Raw genomic sequence first — 19,608 nt, 5'->3', positions numbered from 1 at the left:
TTAATTCTATCCCTCTTTTTTTTCCGCTTTTCTCTCGACACGCGACGCGAAAGAGACGAGGGGGAGCTGTTTATTCCTTCTTTCAGGGCTGGGCTTTTACCGAACACGCGACGGCGACACACCGTCTTGACAGCCACGGGATGACAGTGGCGATAAACACGATGACGAAGACGACGACGACGACGACAACGGCGGCGGCGGCGGTACTCGATGGCGGCTCTTTCTCTCTCTCGGAGGAATTTCTCTCTCTCTCTCTCCTCGGTCCCGGACGACGCCTAACACCACCACCTCCACCACCACCACCACCACCACGATGCCACCTACGATAGCAGTACCTGCCCGGACTCACGGGACTCGACTGGGCTTCGCCAGGCCGCGATACGCCCCTCACCCCCGCCGACTCCCCGTCGCGCTTGCGCCGACCGGCTATCGCTTCTACCCCCTTCTCGCTCTATGACGGTTACTAGCCGTCTCGCGCGCCTCGATTCACCCCCAGCGCAGTTGTACTAACCGTACAATATACCATGAACGGAGCTCCCACGCCCGCGGGACACCCAATCGCGCGATCCACCAGTGACAGGGATGTATCTCATAAAAAGGCTAGAAGGGTTGTATACGACGTGTTTCGCAGTCGAGACCGACAATGATGGGAAATGGAAAAAGCTGACTACAAATTACAAAAGCTCTGCGATTCGAAAGATAGACTGGAAATATACATGAATATTGTATATTTTTGTTTCTCTCATTGCTATTATAAAGTATTCAATCATTATTATTCATTGTAGAAAAAATCTTAAAATTGAATTTAAGTAATTTTTTACATGTTTTTTTTTTAGGAATAAATTCTTTATTTCTCTTGTAATGTTTCTTATTTTACTTGTATAAAATAGAAATCTTAGACAGTAATGGATAGAATAAAAAAATACACAAATATTATGTGAATATACGTTATATAAAAAATTTGATTTAATATCCTTCTTCGATTTTTTTGGAACATTACTTTCTATAACTTTTAATGTATACATATATGTAACTATTAATGTATACATACTATATGCATACACAAAATGTTCCATTTTTACATTAATTAATTAATTCCTTAGTTAGTTTTTCCTCAATGGAATATCAAAAAACTTTATTCATTATCTTCGCGATTTTCCAATATTCTCAGCTTTATATATTTTTATAATTAAGTTCCGAATGAAAATTTTACAAATAATAAAGTAATGTTATTATTTATTTGCATTCTCAAAGTTTAATTCACGAGAGAGATAAATCTCAGACATAATTTTATCCTAAGTCGTTAATTATTGAATAACTAACAATGACCGGTTTTGAATCTCATTAAGCATTAACGAGCGATAGTGGCAGGAGACACCCGTTATAAAGTCTCGGCGATAAATGACTGCACGCGCGAGATGACACGCGTTAAAGCGCAATGATGAGGATGTGAGCGAAGCGGGGAGGGGAAACGGGCGCGCGTATGCAAATGCGCGCATTGCTCGACGTTCGACCTCTTGCACGAGTAGATACGCGAAAGAGAAAGATGAAAGAAACGGGGAGGAACACGTGCAGAAAGGAGAAAAGGATAATTCGCGACGGAGGGAATCGCGTTGATAGTTTCGCGAAGGTATTCTCCTATGCGGAGTGTAGAGAGTCGGTCGCGTAGAAATTTTTTCGCATCCCTTTGAAGTCAAGCCGCTAAAACTCGAAAGCTACTAACCGAGCCGCGAATATCGGCTGCAAAAGAGACCCCACCTTGCTTTATCAATTGAACACCTTATAGACATGTGTCGCCTCTAAGAAATTGAAAAGAAAATTTGCGTTTGCAAATGTCAAATTCTTGAACTTAATATTTTTTTTTCAAATACACACTTGCCAGATGTGACAGTTAGATGTAAGAAAATTTATGCGATGAAATGTATTGTGTGTGTGTGTGTGTGTGTGCGTGTGCTTTTAAGCCCACTGCATTTTTTGCATTCTTCTGATTGTGAGATGTACAATACTTATATTTTCAAAAAAAAATTAATTTTCTCAAGTAATAGTTTCAAAAATATCAATTTTAATATTGTCATCTTTTATCTCACATATGTTTTAATTTTCTATACATTTATTATTTAAATTTTATCTGTGTGAAGGGCTTAAGAAATCTGAAATATACATGTAATAAGACAAGAAAATTTATACAATTTTTTTTTAAATAAATTAAGTAATAAAACTATTCTTTCCTTCTCCTTTCCTCTTTCTCTCTCTTTATCTTTGAAAAAGCTACAAAAAGAAACGAGTTTCTATAATTTCAAAGCTTCTAATGTAATGCTTGACAAACGCGAACGGAAGAATGCAAAAAAGGATGCAATACGATGAAATAATAATACAGATACATATATTGAAAGTTACATTGAACAGAAGGTATTGATAATAATCAGTCTGTTTTTCAGTCAAAGTCAATTTAGCCTTTGTTTGGTCTAAACTTGATTTTAAATTAGTAGATTCACACAGCTCGCCACACTTATCGTTCGGAAACTCGTGTATGCAGGCGGCGAACAAACGACGCTGAAAACAATGCAAGTAGTATCGGATTAGGCTCGTTAGGTCGCCGGGGCTGATGGCGGTGTCACTTTTGTTATTTATGCGCGCGTATAAATAACAGCGTCGGCGTTAGATTTAATTTAATTTCCGTCGTTGATCTCGGAACATTCGGCCGTGCCGCGTCGTGCGAAATAGCGGGGCATGCCGCGTGGCGCGGTCCATAATTGAATCTGTAACAGCGAGCAAATCAGCGCGGCGATCATTACGTTACACGAGTCGCACACTCGACGAGGCGATCGGCGTTCGTTAGCCAATCGTTGGTGTAATTGCCGGGGGCAAGCACAATAGGTCCCGGTTAAGCCGCAGCTTTGTGTTTAAAGCGTTAAGTAAACGCGGGCCTGGCCTCGCTGACCCGATAACTGCGAGATCTAATAGACCATTGTGCTATAAACCTTCATTATTATTGCTATTTTCCTGACGGATCTCTGCTCGAGGAATAAGAAGGAATGTGATGTTACACACGTATACGCCCAGTCTTCTTAAATCGATTTCACGATAAGAGATACAATGGGCAAATAGTGATATTTGTAGAATTAAATGCCTGAGAATTCTTATGCATATTTAAACTACGAACTATTTCTATATAACTTAAGAATATAAAAATTTTTTTCAATTTACACAAACAAATTTAATATAATTAATATAATTACTCTAAAAATACATATTTTACATAATCGAATAAAATAGCTATATATTTTAATATTATTTTATCACCTAATCCAATCATATACATTTTTGTTTTAATTATTTAGCTTATTGTTTATTTAATAAAAAAAATTAAATTAAATTGACATTTATTCGAGATATAAAAATTATGATTAGCGCATTTTTGTATCTGAAATTAGTGACATAGCGTTTCTCGAAAAATAAAAAAATTATGCGCATGTGAAGTTTGTCATGCGGGTCATGAGAGTAAACAGTGAATGGCGGCATTTTGGTTGTATTAGGCTGCCTTGATACGCAATAGAGCGGATAGGAAGTGCGGCAAGTGATGTCGAAATTTGTCGTTCAACCAAACGCCGTGATAATTAGGTTTAACTTGACTCGCTTTAATAATCCAAACAGTACGCAAAGTGCATCGCGCGCATCCTTGCCTTGCATGCCGCGAATCCCGGCCGCATGAGAGCGGCCGTGACATTAGCGTCACCGTAGCCGCGAGCGGGTGACAAATTTTGCAAGAGCTACCCCCCTTCCCCCACCCTCTGTCCCCTCTCTCCGCAAAGCTTCTCTCGTCCAGAGAATTATTAATGCGTTTCCCGGAAGCGGGGTTACGAGGCGAACGCGCGCGCGAAATTAGCGAGCTGCAAAGCGGCGGCGGTTCGGCGCTACAAGCGGATTCCGATCGAGATAATGAAAATTAACGACGTTAAAGCGCCGTCACGCCTGCAATTAATTATCGCCGCGGTCCGTACTGCCAATCGGCCCACACGGTACACACCGTCGGACCGCTCTTCTCTGCTATTGCTACAACATAATCGCGATATCAATCCTTCATTAATTCCCAGAGCCGAAGGACGATGCGCGGTCCAGGACTTTTCCCGCGTGCGCAACGCGATTAATTCTGCGGGATACTTTATAAAGCTATACACAGGGTGTCCCGCCGTGTCACCGGATATTAATGATACTCGAGTTAGCGAACGCTAAAAAGTTTTACGGTCGGGAAATCACCCGCATAATAGCGTAACTATCGAGACTCGTTCGCATGATTCACCTGATTTGTTTTTATCTCATGTTCCCTTGACTTTTGAATTTTGGGCGAGATAATTGTACTAAATTAATAATTTCGATAAAGGAAGTAAAATTAAATTGGACATGTGGACAATATAAATCTTTCATTTATATAAGAAGGGAAATATCTGAAAAAAATATATATAATATTTTGTTTTACTATTGTTTTACATGGAGGTTTTCCGAAACAGTCTTCATATATACAGAAAAGTGGAGAGCTATCGAGCTATGAATTATACATCGCATCACAATATATGGTTTCATCGCAAAGTTTCTCCCTCGGTGGATAATCGATGGCACGCGAGTGGAGAGAGAAGACAAATAAACGGAATTCTTAATAAAAAGATACAATTAAATACCGAGCAACGAGCGGCGACTTCTTTCATTGTGCAACGATTTAAACGTGGGTTGATCGTTTGCCAAATAGGCCACATTTTCTTTTAAAAGCTTTTTGCTTTTTCCTTTTCTCTCAATACACAACTTAATGTTTTTAATTTTATACATCTGTGAATGAAATAATCATATTTTCCTGTGTTTAAAAAAGGAGTTAATAGATATGATGAATACATCTTTAATAATATTCAATCTTTATTTAAAAAAGATAAAAATATTATTTATTAAAAATGTTTGTTTTTTTCCTTGACAAATTTCATTTTTACAAATTTACACATATATGTATATAATCATGAAAAATCTCACAAAAGGAAATCTCTTAATCATGGAAAAGCAAAAATTTTTAGAGATAAAAGTAAACGCTTTATGGTATTTTGCTTAGATTTTAAATTTATGAAAATTGCAATTTTTACAAATATTTACATATTAATGTAATATACTATATTAAACTATATAATATATAGTTACTACTATACTATATTACTATATTAAAAGAATATACTATATTAAAAGAAAAAAAAAAAGAAGTTATTCCTATATTTTCAAGATATTAAATTTATTTTCAGCATTTCTGCATAATTATTTATATTTTCGTAAAAACATGGTGGGACAAAAAAGTTTTCATAAATCTTATTCTTTTCTAATCAATGATAAGTTTATAAATATAATACGAAATTCAAAATACAAGCGATTAGTCTTGTCGCTTCAAAAAATACTGTTTAGAGAGTGAGTAAACACTTTATAAATTGTATACTTGCTTCGTTGACGCCGTAAAATAAAGTCTTTAATCTCGTTAATAACCCTAACGAATATCTAGTCAAAATTTTAACTCGTGTCTCGTGCATCTGGCATTCAGAAACGCCGATTATAGGGAAACACATGTGGAGCACGTGTGCATGCTAGGTCGTAAAAAGCAATGATTCTTGGCAGCATGCCGTGCTCAAGGATACCCCTCAGATTTTTAAGTATTGTACTTTCTGTATATATAGAGTGATAATTTTCTTTCCTTGAATATGTATGTTTGATTTATTAAAATTATTTAAAATAATCTTATAATTAAAACTATTTAAAATAATAATTACGTGCAAATTTATATGCTTGTTTGAATAATAATGGTTTCTTGTTATACATTCTTAAAAAATTCCATAAAATATAATAATTTCTATATTTCGTTAATTAAAATCAAGCAAATTTGAAATTTCCATTTGAAACAATTTCCGTTTGGAAAATTTATTTATGTACAATTTATTTATCTGCATGTATAAAAATGATGAATTATTTCATATTAAATTTCTGATATATATATATATATATATATATATATATATATATATATATATATACATACATACATATGATATATAAGAATATAAAATGCTTTCTTACAATGAAAAAATTATTTCCTAGAAAATGAATCAGACTGATCACAAAAAAAAAATATTTTTTCATATATTAAAATATTTTAAATCATATAAAATGCTTTATGTTTATTTATTAAATAAGTAATGCATAAACATTAACAAAACATTGCAAATAAAGTATACTATATATAATATAGAATACTTTATTGCCTTAAAAATTTCTTGAATTTTTGTATATCGACCGAAGTAGCGAGCACTTCCAGAATTAAATATTGAGCATCATTAGGATCTGGTAGAGCATTCGTTACTGTCGTCATTTTGTACAACCAGCTGGCTGCAAGACTACCCGATTCTACCCTTATACGTGTGCGTAATAATCCAGTGACGGCCAAAAGAACTTCCTGTATTTTCAAACGTAACAAATCGATCCCTGTAAATATTTAAATAGTCTCCAGAAACTGTCCTTCTTAAAAAGTGTTTATTCCATTCTTTAACAATAATAATAAATTCTAATCACACCTGTTAAATTCGTAGCAGAAACGGCGATTGCATCTTTTGGTATGCAATCGTTTTGAACGAGATCGCATTTATTGGCGACATCGATTATCGGACGAGTTTCGTCTATCATGGGTTTTATCGTTTGCTGAACATGTTGGTACTGTGCTTTCATATCAGGATGACTGACATCATATACATGAACTATAACATCCTAGGAAAAGTCTTAAATTAAAAAAAAATTTTCCTTTAAAAAAATAATAATAATGATAAGTCAAATTATAAATTTATGTATATATGTAATACGTACAGCAATCATAGCATCCTCCAATGTTACAACAAATGGTTCAACTAAAGTTTCTGGCACATCTTGGATGAATCCAATAGTATCCATGTACAATATTTTTAATTTGTTGGGTAAAAACCCTTCATGCGCAGTTGTGTCAAGAGTTGCAAACAATTTATTTTTAGGTTGAAGAGATTTGTCATCTGTAAGTGCTTTTATTAAGCAAGTTTTTCCTGCGTTTGTATAACCAACTACAGCAACTGTCGGAAAACCATGTTTTTTACGCTGACTTCTGATATTTTTTCGATGTTGTTGTAATTTTTTCAATTCATTTTTTAATTTCTTTTCTCTACTGTCAAAGATTAGTTTTGCCTTTTCTGTCAAGTTTATAATGCCATTGCGAGTCACAGATGTTTCAAGCACTTTTTTTCGAACATATGGTACTTCCGCTAAAGCTACTTGTAATTTTGCTTCTACACTTTTTGCATGCTGACGAAATATGTGAATAACTATAGAGTAACGATCATATACTGGTAGACCAAGAATTTTTTCCAATTCAGCAATTTGAACAAACTTTAACAGATTAGTACTGACGAATATGGCAGTTGGATTTTCGCATTTACTTATTTCTTTTTTCAGGTTTTCCATCGCACCAGTACCTAACAAACTTTTTTTTTGCAATGAAAGTAATGGGGCATACTTTGTTCCAACTACACACCAGTTAGATAGAGTGTTTATGAGTGCTATGGCTTCAGCCATTTGTAACTCTGGCGAAGTGTTTCTCTTCTTGTCTTTACCCCATTTTATGTATGGCTGTAAAATAAATGTTCTATGTCCTCCAACTGCAATACCTAAATAATGGTTGGAGATTTGTGTATACGCCTCTTGGTCTTTCTCTTCATCTGCAGGTATATACTCTTCGGAATCATGATTAAAGCGGCAAACTATATCTTGGAGCAATATTCCTGATCTTTTACAGATTGTATTGGCTTTGTTATGCACTTGTAAACTGTGCTGTGCAATATTTAAAATCTTACGTATGCAATGCATTTTACATTTACAAAGTGATTAGATTTTATAATTAATATAATAATTATTAATTGTATAAATTATACAAAATATTCAATATTAGTATAATTTTATTATATCTTATATAAAATCACTTAACTTTATTGATGATGATTAATATTTCACTTCATTTTTATTATTCATATAGAAGCAAATAATAATTACACATACCAAATATAAATAATTTATATTAAGTACATTTAGAGAATTATAAATAGTAGGAAATTACACTGCCACTTACAATTGTGTTATCCTCTGACGTTTATTTATGCAAGGTTATGTTAATCGTTCCAACTTCATTTTTGGCACGATCGATCAATAATGAGAAGATTTTAGAAGGCGATTAATATTTCTTTCATCAGTTAATTGCAATTGATTGTGACTGTATTTCGTTTAAATTAATAGTACTTTATGCATATAAATAAAAATATACATATATAAATGATTTTTCCGCACTACCAATTCCGGCATCTCTGTATCATAAACACAGCTGATTGTTGCAGAGAAAGAGAAGCCTGAGAGAGGCCGTTTTTCATAAGATGCTTTTTCTAGATGGTATAGTAGCGCTAACTAGATGTATTTTAGAATCAGCAGAACTACATGGCCAAATTCACTTTTTGATGCTACGGTAATAAAACGGTCGATTGGTGCATGTCCGTGCTAGATTCATAATTGCAGATCAAGAATGCGGAAAACTATTATGAATGATTAATGCTTTATTAACTGCGCGTAATGTCATTGTCATTTTAGTATATAATATGGATAGCAATAGTAAGTTTTATTATTGAAGTATATTTTTACATACATGCGCTCATATAAAATAAAATAAATTTTCTTAAATTTATTTTCTTAATAATCTTTTCTTAATTTTTAAATATAATATGTAGAAGACATTTACAATAAATTGCTTTCACTTTTTTTTTAATTCTTATTCTCTGCAAAAGTGTCAAACATTTTAAGTAACATTTTAATATCAAATAAAGTTTTTAATTTATATAGCTTTTTATTATTAATTAATTTTTTATTAACTATATTATTTAATTAATTTTTGAATTTATAAATTTAGTTGGATACTGAGTGAGCACTGATGCACATTAAAAGCTATTATTTATAAATTTATATATGCAAAAATAATTAAAACAATAAAAAATATATATTATAATAATTAATATTACAAGTTTTTTGAAAACATATATGCACAATATAATAATAATAATACATATGCTCCGCTTAACGCAATTTTCACTCGAAGAATACGAGATTCTTCGCCCTCATTTATCCACCAAATGTTTGATTCAGAGTAAAAATAGTGTCAAACAAAGTACATTTATTGAATAAAAACTTTTTATAAACTTTTCATAAAATTTTTATACTTTTTATATTTCTTTTAACATATTTTTATTTGATTAATAAGATTTTTATGAATGAAATAACATTAAACGCGACATTATTTGAATAAATTTAATTAAATATCAATCTAAAAATTAAATAAAAATTTTTTTCTTTATCATAATAAAAATTATCCGTATTATGCGTTTGATGTCATTTTAATCATAAAAATCATTCATTTTATTTATCTGTTCATTTTAATAATCTATAAAATTATTTTCAAAAAATTACTTTCCAAAATAAAAAAAAATGTTATAATTTTTATTTTATAAAATTTTTAAATATTATAAACAAATTATTATAGATAAATAAGGGTCTCTGATATCATTGAAAGCGAAAGCGAGAATTAAGAGCAAGCGAGATGATTTATCGTCAAAGAATTCTAAAGTTTCTTACACGAGAAGCGTGTATTTCTTTAGCTAATATTTCACGGGTATATTGGATATAATAGAATGCGGTATAATAATTTTGACTTATTTTACTATTTATATTATTTAATATGATACGTATGTTGAATATAACTTTTCTTTATTCTGATAGATCTGTGAGATTTGAATTTAAAATACTCATATGATGCTCGTATATTTATATGATTCTTCTTTATTATTGCGATTTATCGCGAATACTTACGTGTTTCTTGAGTAATGATATAATCATGTAAGACTTCAGGATGTAAACAGGTTTTTAAATAACATTTCCTTATCCGATTTTACAATAGCCATTATCTACAGAGTTGAATAAAAATATTAGCGAATAAACTGATATATTCGAAATAATGTTATCTTTTTAATTACGTATTTCTTTGTAAATCAAAAAGTGTTGAAAATCAAAATGAGTTAAATCGAAAGAAATTTGTTGCCGAAATAAATAAATCTTCTGTTGTATTTCTAATATGAATTTTTCTTTTATTTTTCCGGAAAAGTTTTTGTCTGTGTATATGCATCTGATGTAAATATGAAAATTTTTATCCTTTGAACTTTAGCGAGGTGCTGTATGTAAATTCATTTTTAATTACCATAAATTTTCTAAAACGTAAGGGTTTACCAACAAAGCATAAAGAACAGAATATTTAAAACTGTTTTGTCGATGAATTAATAAAGATACTATTTGTAGAAGATTATCAACAAAGCATTTTGCTCGAATCACCTTGTATACATAGCTTTATAGTAAGAGGAAAGAGTGTTTCTTCGACAAATCATCATCTCCTATAGTCTCAGCACGTTTCTCGTGCAATCTACTCTCATACATCTTGAAGACAAAACCGTAAATAATATCAATTTTATCGAGTTGAGTAAGAAAACTGCTACTAAAAATCTGCTACAATTGTCCTCGTAAGTATTAACATAAACAATTTTAAATTATTAATTAATTTAGAAAATTTTTCTATGATTCACTGGAATAAAAAAACCTGCAATAACTTGACTTTATTGCATTTGTATATTTGCACTTAATGTATTTTTTTGTTTAAGCATTTTTCATTTAACATAGCAACAAGATAAATATGCATAAAATTAGCAAAATTTAGTAAAATTTTTTAACTGTATAATATTCGAAATACATATATTCTACATAATAAATTAATTATGTGACAATAATTAACATTACTTACAATTGCTTTGATTGCTTAATTATTTTAATATCGTTAAATTTGCAAAGTTTTTGAATTACGTTGCATCGAAAATAAGAATGTAAAATATTTTTTTTGACAGATTAGAATGCTTAAACTATACTATTATTAAATAAATCAAAAGAAAATAAATGTGTCAAATTAGCTTAATAAACCAGAATGGTCATTCATGTTATGCCACTCATTACTTAATCCATTAACTTCCATAAATCATAAGCTTCTACAAATTACATGCTTCTATAAATCATAAGTCTTAGAATAGTGAGACTGACAGAAATAAACAAATATAATATATCTTTTCAAATTGTCATTATTCCAAACATTTAAAAATTATCAAAATATCTGTTTATCGACATTTTGTTTGAAAATGCATTCGCATATTTTGTTGCAAATAAAATGTCAAATTTTCACAATTATGTGTACTTGTTTTCTTATTTTTTAGTTTGTGAGTTTAATATTGTGGCCATTATGTATCTCTCTGTGAAACTGCCGTAAAAAGAAACCAAGGAAGTATTTTTCCCAAATAAATTCAAATAATCGACGATGTATGGAAAAGGTTTCGTATTTTGGTATTACATGCTTTCGCTCATCGCTTCATCTTCAATGTTTTGGCCAAGAACTACAAGTGAAGACAGTGAAAAAAATTTGACAATGCGGTATCAGCTTGGTACAAACTCCATGAGAAACTATGACTATGAAGAGGATTTGATACAGTATAATTTGCACGAAAATTCTACCAAAGATAGCGATGTCATGCAGTACGCGTATCGTATTAATTTCGCGAGTAATAACAGCGAGTATGATAAATTGATATCGTATAAATATCAAATATACGCAAGAAAATATGAGATTGATAGAAGAGATGATCAAACAACACTGATGCAATCTAGTATAAACTCAAGAGAGATTGGCGGAAAGAAAAATTTCATGTCCCGGGAAATCCATGAAAACTTGAAGAGAATCAAAGGCGATAATGATTCTACGTCATACGATTTCTTCAAAAATTTTGATAGACACAATATCGTTCCCGAGAAGTTATGCGACAATTTTATCTGCATTCGGTTATGCTGTCCTTTTGGTAATCGTCTGCTTAATGGAAAATGCATCGCCGAGAAGAATAACTTTATCTTCCTGGACAACATGTATGGATATATTAATGATTCGTTGCAAAACAAAAGTAAAAGAGTAGACGAATTATTTCTTCTGATTGTTCACGATCCGTGTCAGAAGATTGAACACTATTTGCTTAGTTCCCAGCAAAATATATTCCTCGTCAATGGTTCTGTGTATCTACCTTATTACAATTCGATCATCGAACCAACATCTTATTGTCTCGCGGTTGTGGATCACAATATATTTGCTGTGAACGTTTGCTTTGATATTATGAAGAAGATCATGAATAAGGCTATAAAATACAATAAAAATACAATTGATCCACAGTTTATACTTGAAAATTGGAAGCCGACGAAAGGCAAGAATGATTCCACATCGCATGATTTGGTACAAAATTCCAATAAAGTTTATAATAAAAACAATATCGTTCCGGATCAAATGTGCGATAATATTACCTGCATTAGATTATGCTGTCCTTTCGGTAATCGCCTGGTTAATGGAAAATGTATTACCGGACATGGTAATTTTGTTTTCCTACCAAGCATGTTTGGTGGGTTTTTTAATGATTCGTTACGAAAGGAAAATAAAAGCATAGACAATCTTTTTCTTGTGGTCGTTCATGATCCGTGCCAAAAAATTAAACACGATCAGCTTTCATTCTCAGAAAAGAATGTGTTTTTCATTGATGGCTCTTTATATCTTCAGTCTCACGACATTACTCTCAACTCAACATCTTATTGTCTCGCTAGTGTGGCTCCATACAAATTTATTGTGAATATTTGTTTCGAGATTAAGAACTTGATAAATAAAAATAAAAATGTATATGTTCCGATACCTACAAAAACGATCGTATCTATATGCGGCTTTCTAGGCACTTTACTATTTGCATTGATGATGTTTATAGTTTATTCCATAGTACCAGAGCTTCGTAATATACATAGCTTCATATTGCGTGGATACAGCGGCTCGATAGTCATCGTGAACACAGTCGAATTGATAAAGATATTCATCGAAAAGGATGCTATATCTATAGATAACTTCACCTGTATCGCATATGGTACATATCCTAATTGTGTAACAAAGTAAACAATGCAGCGTTTATATTTATTTGAATTATTAATGTATACTGCGTTTTAATATTTCTTGATAATTTAAATAATTTAATTTAATTTAATTTAATTTAAATTAATTTAAAATTTATTTTTAAATTAATTTAATTAAATTTAAAATTTAAAACTTTAAAAACAAGAGTTAATAATAAATAAAATTATACTTTTTGTTAGACTTTTACATCAACTTAAAATTATCTATATATTTATCTAAAAAGCTATAAAAGCTTTATAGAATTGTTTTAAATTAAAAAATAATTTAATGTTAACATTTACTTCTTAAATGTTCTAAATTTTTATAAATTTACAGTTAATTCACGTATATCGAGTTGTTTTTTTTTTTTAAGGAAACATGTAATATAATTGCGAATTTCATTGGTATTTGGCAGAAATTTATTAATTGTTTATTTTATTCTTTTAGCTTTTGTCAAATATTATTTTTATTTGGCACGCTGGTTCTGGTTAAGTATAATGAGTATCGATATATGGCGAATATTTAGGTAAGCTTCAAAATATTTAACATTATACTTCAATCATACCGTTAACAAAATTTTATTTGTCATTTTTTTCTCTCATTACTAAAATTAAACATTTTTACAATATTTTTATGTTTTATCCAATAAAATCATAGTGGCCACCATAAAAATGATCTCTAAAGTTCTAAAAAATCTAAATTATTAATGAAATATATTTACATTTTTTAATTCGTGATATTATAATACATTACAGACTCTTTTTTATTTATTTTTTTTTTTAATGTTTGAAGAATCTAAAGTCAATATAATTTTAATTTTTTTCCTTTTTTAGAGATAATAGAAAAGGATAAACAAACGCGAACACATCAAATTTCTTTTTCTACTACTAACATTTCATTTGCTAAATGAAATTTAAATTCAAAATGTAGTATCTGTTACATGCACATATATGAATATACGAGTATAGTTTTTGTCATGTCGTAATGTTGGATAATGTAAATCAATTTTTTATAATTACATATATAGTAGATTACCTAAAAAATTATCTAAAAATTTATCTAAAAAATTTCGATCAAACGCATTTATTTTAATGTGCATTCGATTGTGATTGTTTCTATTTTTATCGTAAAATCTAATATAATAAGCTGTTCTTTGCAGAAAATTGCGCTCGTTACAAAGAGATGTGAAACAACAAGAAAGAAAAAAGTTAATCATGTATTCTGCGTGCGGGTGGGGAGGCCCCTTTATATTTGCTATTATTTGTGGCATCATATATTCTGCTCCTGGTGTATCGGAAAATTTTCAACTGAGATTTGGCGAGGAATGCTGGCTTAGTAGTAAGTATATGCCATACTGATAAATAATTCAATTAATGCTAGCAGATAAAAATAAAAAATAATATGATTATAATTCTATGTATCTTTGTTAACATTAAATGTGTACTATGAGCTTAAATGTGTGCTTACACCATGCGATTTAATATGAGAAATTTATTTCTTATGTCATATTTTTAGGCTATCCATATTTATTTTACTATCTGGGAGTTGTAATTATTTGTATTATTGTTATTATTTCCTTGTGCATCTGTACGGCACGAAAAATTGCACACTACGAAAAGGACATTGCTCATTATCTGAAGGATTCGGAGAGCCGATGTTATAAAGACAACAAACAATGGTACTTAAGTTATATTTTTGCATTAATGCGTTATAATTTATCTCATTAATGATATATAAATATTAATAAATAAAAATTTAACAACAAATTATACTCATTTTCAAGAAGAGAGAAACAGAAAGAGAGAGAGAGAGAGAGAGAGAGAGAGAGAGAGAGAGAGAGAAACAGAAAGAGAGAGAGAGAGAGAGAGAGAGAGAAAGAGAGATCATTTTGTAACGGCATTTCTATGCTGCAGTTTTATTGTGTTTTGATAATTAATCTAAAAAGGCAAAAACTGCTACTGCTTCAAAGGCATTTGCTTTTTCAAAAAATTTAGAATTTTAAAAATAAAGAATAACAAAAAGAAAGTTAAAGTATAAATATTTCTTATTTCATAAAGACAATAATCGCATTTTTTTTTATTTTTAATAAAAATTTACTATTCTTTTTTTATCTTTTTCTTTCTTTCCCTCTTTTTCAGTTTAAAAGCATTTTAATTTTAAACTTTATTTGATTAATATAGATATAGTATTTATTAATATTATTTATAAATATCTAAATAATTATGATTTCTCGCAAATACTTATCTTTATTAAAACATAAAAAGAACAGAATATATTCAATCATAATCTTATCAATAATTATCATAACTATCAAATGTAAATTATTTACTTTTTCAATTATTTTATTATCTTATTAAATTATTTTATTCAATTATTTTTCAGGTTCGGGTTGTACTTGGAGGCAATTAAAGTCCTATTTATCATTATATGCGTAAAACATTTTATGTACGCTACACAATCGTTCTGTGAGGAATGGACACCTTCTCTCCGATATATGTATGCTGCGTTGGAAGTCATAGAGCAGTTTTGCATTTTTATCATATTTGTATGGAAGAAGAAGATTAGGCAATTGTTGCTGAAACGATTCAATTGCCAAAATCACGGTCTGTCTTTAATAGGTCAACGCATTTCCACATCCTTAAGTAGTTGCATCAATACGACAGAAACAACTTCTCTATAGGAAAAAGTCAATCTCTACCGTCGCGCAGAGAGTTCGTCCAATTTAGTGTGTGCAACAGAAGGATTCTATCATAGATCAACGTCGATAATTATCCAATAACTAATTACAATTACAGTATTAAAATAATTTTTTAATCAATGATTAATTTAATATTATATTTGTATCATATTTGGATCGTTTCGTGTAACAGAATATGATCGTGCTTTCCGCTTGTCAAATATTCGTCTCTATTATATTATCGTCTATAAACTTATATATTGTCTATTTGTCTATTTCTCATCTCTTTTTTTGTCCTCTAATTTTTATTCTTGAATGATGTATTTGTCTTTGCTTTTAATTCTCTTTGCAATCTGCTTTTTCTAATTTTTTGATAATATTTTTTATTAACATTATTAACATTATCAAAATTATTATTAGAAATGTAATGGAAACATTTATGTTAAGCGTATCGATTGCTAACAATAAGTACATGATATTATTTATATATATGTATACAAGATGTTTTTGTTAACATACATACATATATACAGTCAAATTCATATAAATTAAATTTTTTTATTTTTGAATAGTTGAAATCGTTTAACATAAGTATGTGTGCATGCATGTGTGTGTAAGAGAGAGCAAGAGAAAAAGTTGATAATTATTGTAATAAAACTTACTTTAATTTTAATTTATATAACATGAAAGATATGATCTCACATTGAATATTCTCTTAATGTGAATTTTTTTTTAATAAAAATGAAGGCAGACTTAATATACATACTATATATGTTAGTTTTATGATTGTAGCGAATTATAAGCGAATGTATATATGTATATATTATATAATAAACACGTTGATATAAAAAAACACTAGGTGAAGAAATAAGAATCGAGGAGCGGTTATATATTGTTTATACTGTTTAAAAAATTAAAAAAATAAGTTCGAGTTATGAAAAAAATTAAAGTATCACAAAATAATATGGATTTTGACGTCTTCATAAAAAAAAATAGTTGTAATTAATATTTTTAATTTATGGCAAAAACTTTTGATCATAAATAAATTAATCTCTAAAATCAACTGCAAAAAACAATGAAAAACGAGTAATTTGCAGAAAGAGAAAAAGAGACAGATAATATTTGTCTACAATTTTTAGTAAATAACTTTTAAACAAATTAGTGGATATAAGTCAAGTTTTGAACAAATATTTATTAGAATTTCCTTAATATATGTGAAAATTTTTATTTAATTGGTAATATTTTTCTTTTTTTTGTCAAATTTGTCAATAAGTGCTACAATAGGCAATTTTCCATAAAAATCAATAGTAACTTTAAATTTAAATAACTTCCAAACCATTAAGAGAATTGCTGAGAATTTGTGCTTAGTTTTTGCACAAATATTCAGAAGAAATAGAAGAACAATCTATGAAATTTTAATGCTTTTGTTAGTATTTCGATATATGTCACATACATTCTTAAGTGGGTATGTAATTTTTATTTCATTTATTTTGAAAAAGTGAAAAACTAGAATTAATATGTAAGCAATTATAAAAATTATATGCACTTACACATAAAATAAATGGCGCCCGCGTAGCGCGCGTTTGCAGTGGACTAGAGTTAATAAATTTCTTGATACGCGTGATATGAGATAGAGAATGAAATTGCAAACTGGGCTTTATATAATATTTAATTTCCATCTTAACAGACATTATAATAACATTTATAAAATAAGATAAAAGAATAAATAAGATTTTTTTTGCGTACGTACTTGATTAATTCCTTTTCGATGTAAATCTTTCGATTATATATGGAATATGTATTTAATATAAATGAAAAATCTTCATTATTTACTTGTTTTTTAATTCATTCTGTCAAGTTGTTCTTGTTATTAGATATTAAAAAAGGGGAAAACGGAGCAAGTTGTGACAGAAACACGTTGTAACAATTCATTTAAATTTTGTACAATTTGGAATTAACTAGGAAAGTGCTACTAGTATAGCTTTATAGTCAACTTTCAAATATAAATATAATTTTAACATCATTCAAGTAATGCTGTTTAAAAAAAAAGTTTATAATTTTAAGCAAAAGTAAAATAAAAAAATTATTTTTGAAATTGTTTGTAATATTATTAAAAAAATTGTAAGTATTTTGTTGCTATAGAACTTTGATTAGATATTATATGAAGAAGTATTTTCTATATTTATTCAATTTCTTTTTAGCACGCTATTAAATGATTATGATAAGCAATTAAAATAATTTTTTAAAATTATTAAAAAAATGAGTTAGTTGTGATATTGTTTGAGAAATTAATTGTGATAATTGTTACAAGCAAAGAATTTTATGATACAAATTCGTTCATTTTGATTAAATAAATAATGATTTGCAATTATAATTATACAAAAAAACAAGATGAGATTTCTCATAAAAAATATAAATTGGCCGCGAAAGTAGTACCAAAGAAATAAATTATCTGTATGACAAGCATCTGCAAACAACAGTCAAGATAGACGGTAGTATCTCGCGTCAAGAACAGCGAGGCATCTCTTGTATCTGCATACGAGTTGGCTAGCTAAAAATATCTTGCATTTTACATTATCGAAATACTTCAATAACAGCTGAATTGATCAAATAAATATATAAAGATACATTATCACATCGTAAAAATTATTGGCCCGTATTCTGAGCTTACATCTATCTTTAGATGTGACGATAAATCTGGTCATATTCTGAGAGCACATTTAGCGGCACATTTAGAGGCACATCTCCATTTTTAGCTTAAATGCACAACTTTAGTGAAAATCGTATTTTTAGTGAAAATCGTATTTTGAACCACATTTATAGCACATTTATCTCATTTTCGATAAATGTACTAATAAATGTGCCCGAGGGCACATTTATACGCAAGTTTGATTAATTCTGTCACTGTTATATAATTAATTTTATTAATAAAATTATTATAAATCAAGTTTTTATAAATAATAGAACTTGTTTTACATAATAATATTAATGATATTTGGTCAATCCTAAAATTTTTTTTTAAAGTAGTTGTATAAAATGCAATAAAATATACATATTATTCAACACTATTTTCAATCCAAATAGTTAATTAGGACAAGAAATCTTGCACTTTGAAGTGAAATTAGCCTAAATGAGCACAATCAACTGCAATATTATGGATGTATTTGACAATATAGTTTACACCGATATACTTTAATACGTATTACTGGTCACAATCATAACTATTTCTCCAAAGAATGGAACAGCTGTGATTGAATAATATAGTATTTATTTTATATATTAAAATATGTCGATGTAAATTAGATCATTGATAAAAAAATTAAAGTTTGGGAAGCAAATGCAGTGTGCGTAATCGTAACTTACAAGTATTTCAAAACAGAATAGTTGTTTTTGACGTTTATAATGATTGCGAGTTCTGACAAAAATATCGATTAATTAAAAAATGCTGTTACAATTTCAATGAGCAAAATAATATTTCTAAAAATGTTTTTCAAACATTTTTGAAAACATTTTTAATAATATTGTTTGTTTATTGGGATTATATGCGCGTTTGCATTTTGTGTTGCAGTGGCATCAAAAAAGAGATTAAAATGAAATTTGCTAATTTAACATATGGATATAATGAACTATTTGACGGTCAATCACAATGCTATAGGCGCGTAATAAGCATTATATATAACACAAAGTCATAAATGTATCTCTAAGTTAGAGGCGCTATAAATGTGCGCTGAGAATAAGACCAACTTTAGTCGTGTTACTAGCACATCTGCGTCTCTAAATGTGGCACTTTAAATGTACC

General features: G+C 29.6%; 2 protein-coding genes across 2 annotated transcripts; one reads left to right on the top strand and one right to left on the bottom strand.

The window, feature by feature from the left end:
- Positions 1 to 6,182: 6,182 nt before the first annotated feature.
- On the bottom strand, positions 6,183 to 8,400 carry LOC126856787 (putative GTP-binding protein 6). Its single transcript, XM_050605642.1, has 3 exons — positions 6,877 to 8,400; positions 6,591 to 6,780; positions 6,183 to 6,501 (listed from the first exon to the last, which is right to left on the bottom strand). Exons 1-3 carry the CDS (start codon positions 7,900 to 7,902, stop codon positions 6,275 to 6,277), a joined length of 1,443 nt encoding a protein of 480 aa, XP_050461599.1. The 5' UTR covers positions 7,903 to 8,400; the 3' UTR covers positions 6,183 to 6,274.
- A 2,107-nt stretch (positions 8,401 to 10,507) lies between these two features.
- Positions 10,508 to 16,663, top strand: LOC126856694 (G-protein coupled receptor Mth2-like). Its single transcript, XM_050605446.1, has 6 exons — positions 10,508 to 10,640; positions 11,379 to 13,106; positions 13,580 to 13,658; positions 14,292 to 14,470; positions 14,648 to 14,810; positions 15,515 to 16,663. The coding sequence occupies exons 2-6, from the start codon at positions 11,480 to 11,482 to the stop codon at positions 15,810 to 15,812; spliced, it is 2,346 nt and encodes a 781-aa protein (XP_050461403.1). The 5' UTR covers positions 10,508 to 10,640; positions 11,379 to 11,479; the 3' UTR covers positions 15,813 to 16,663.
- The last annotated feature ends 2,945 nt before the right edge of the window (positions 16,664 to 19,608 follow it).

The sequence above is a fragment of the Cataglyphis hispanica genome, chromosome 2 (assembly GCF_021464435.1).
Source record: "Cataglyphis hispanica isolate Lineage 1 chromosome 2, ULB_Chis1_1.0, whole genome shotgun sequence".
NCBI classification, from domain to species: Eukaryota; Metazoa; Arthropoda; class Insecta; order Hymenoptera; family Formicidae; genus Cataglyphis; species Cataglyphis hispanica.
Note: the sequence above shows the minus strand (reverse complement) of the source record. Positions and strands in the feature narration are given on the sequence as shown.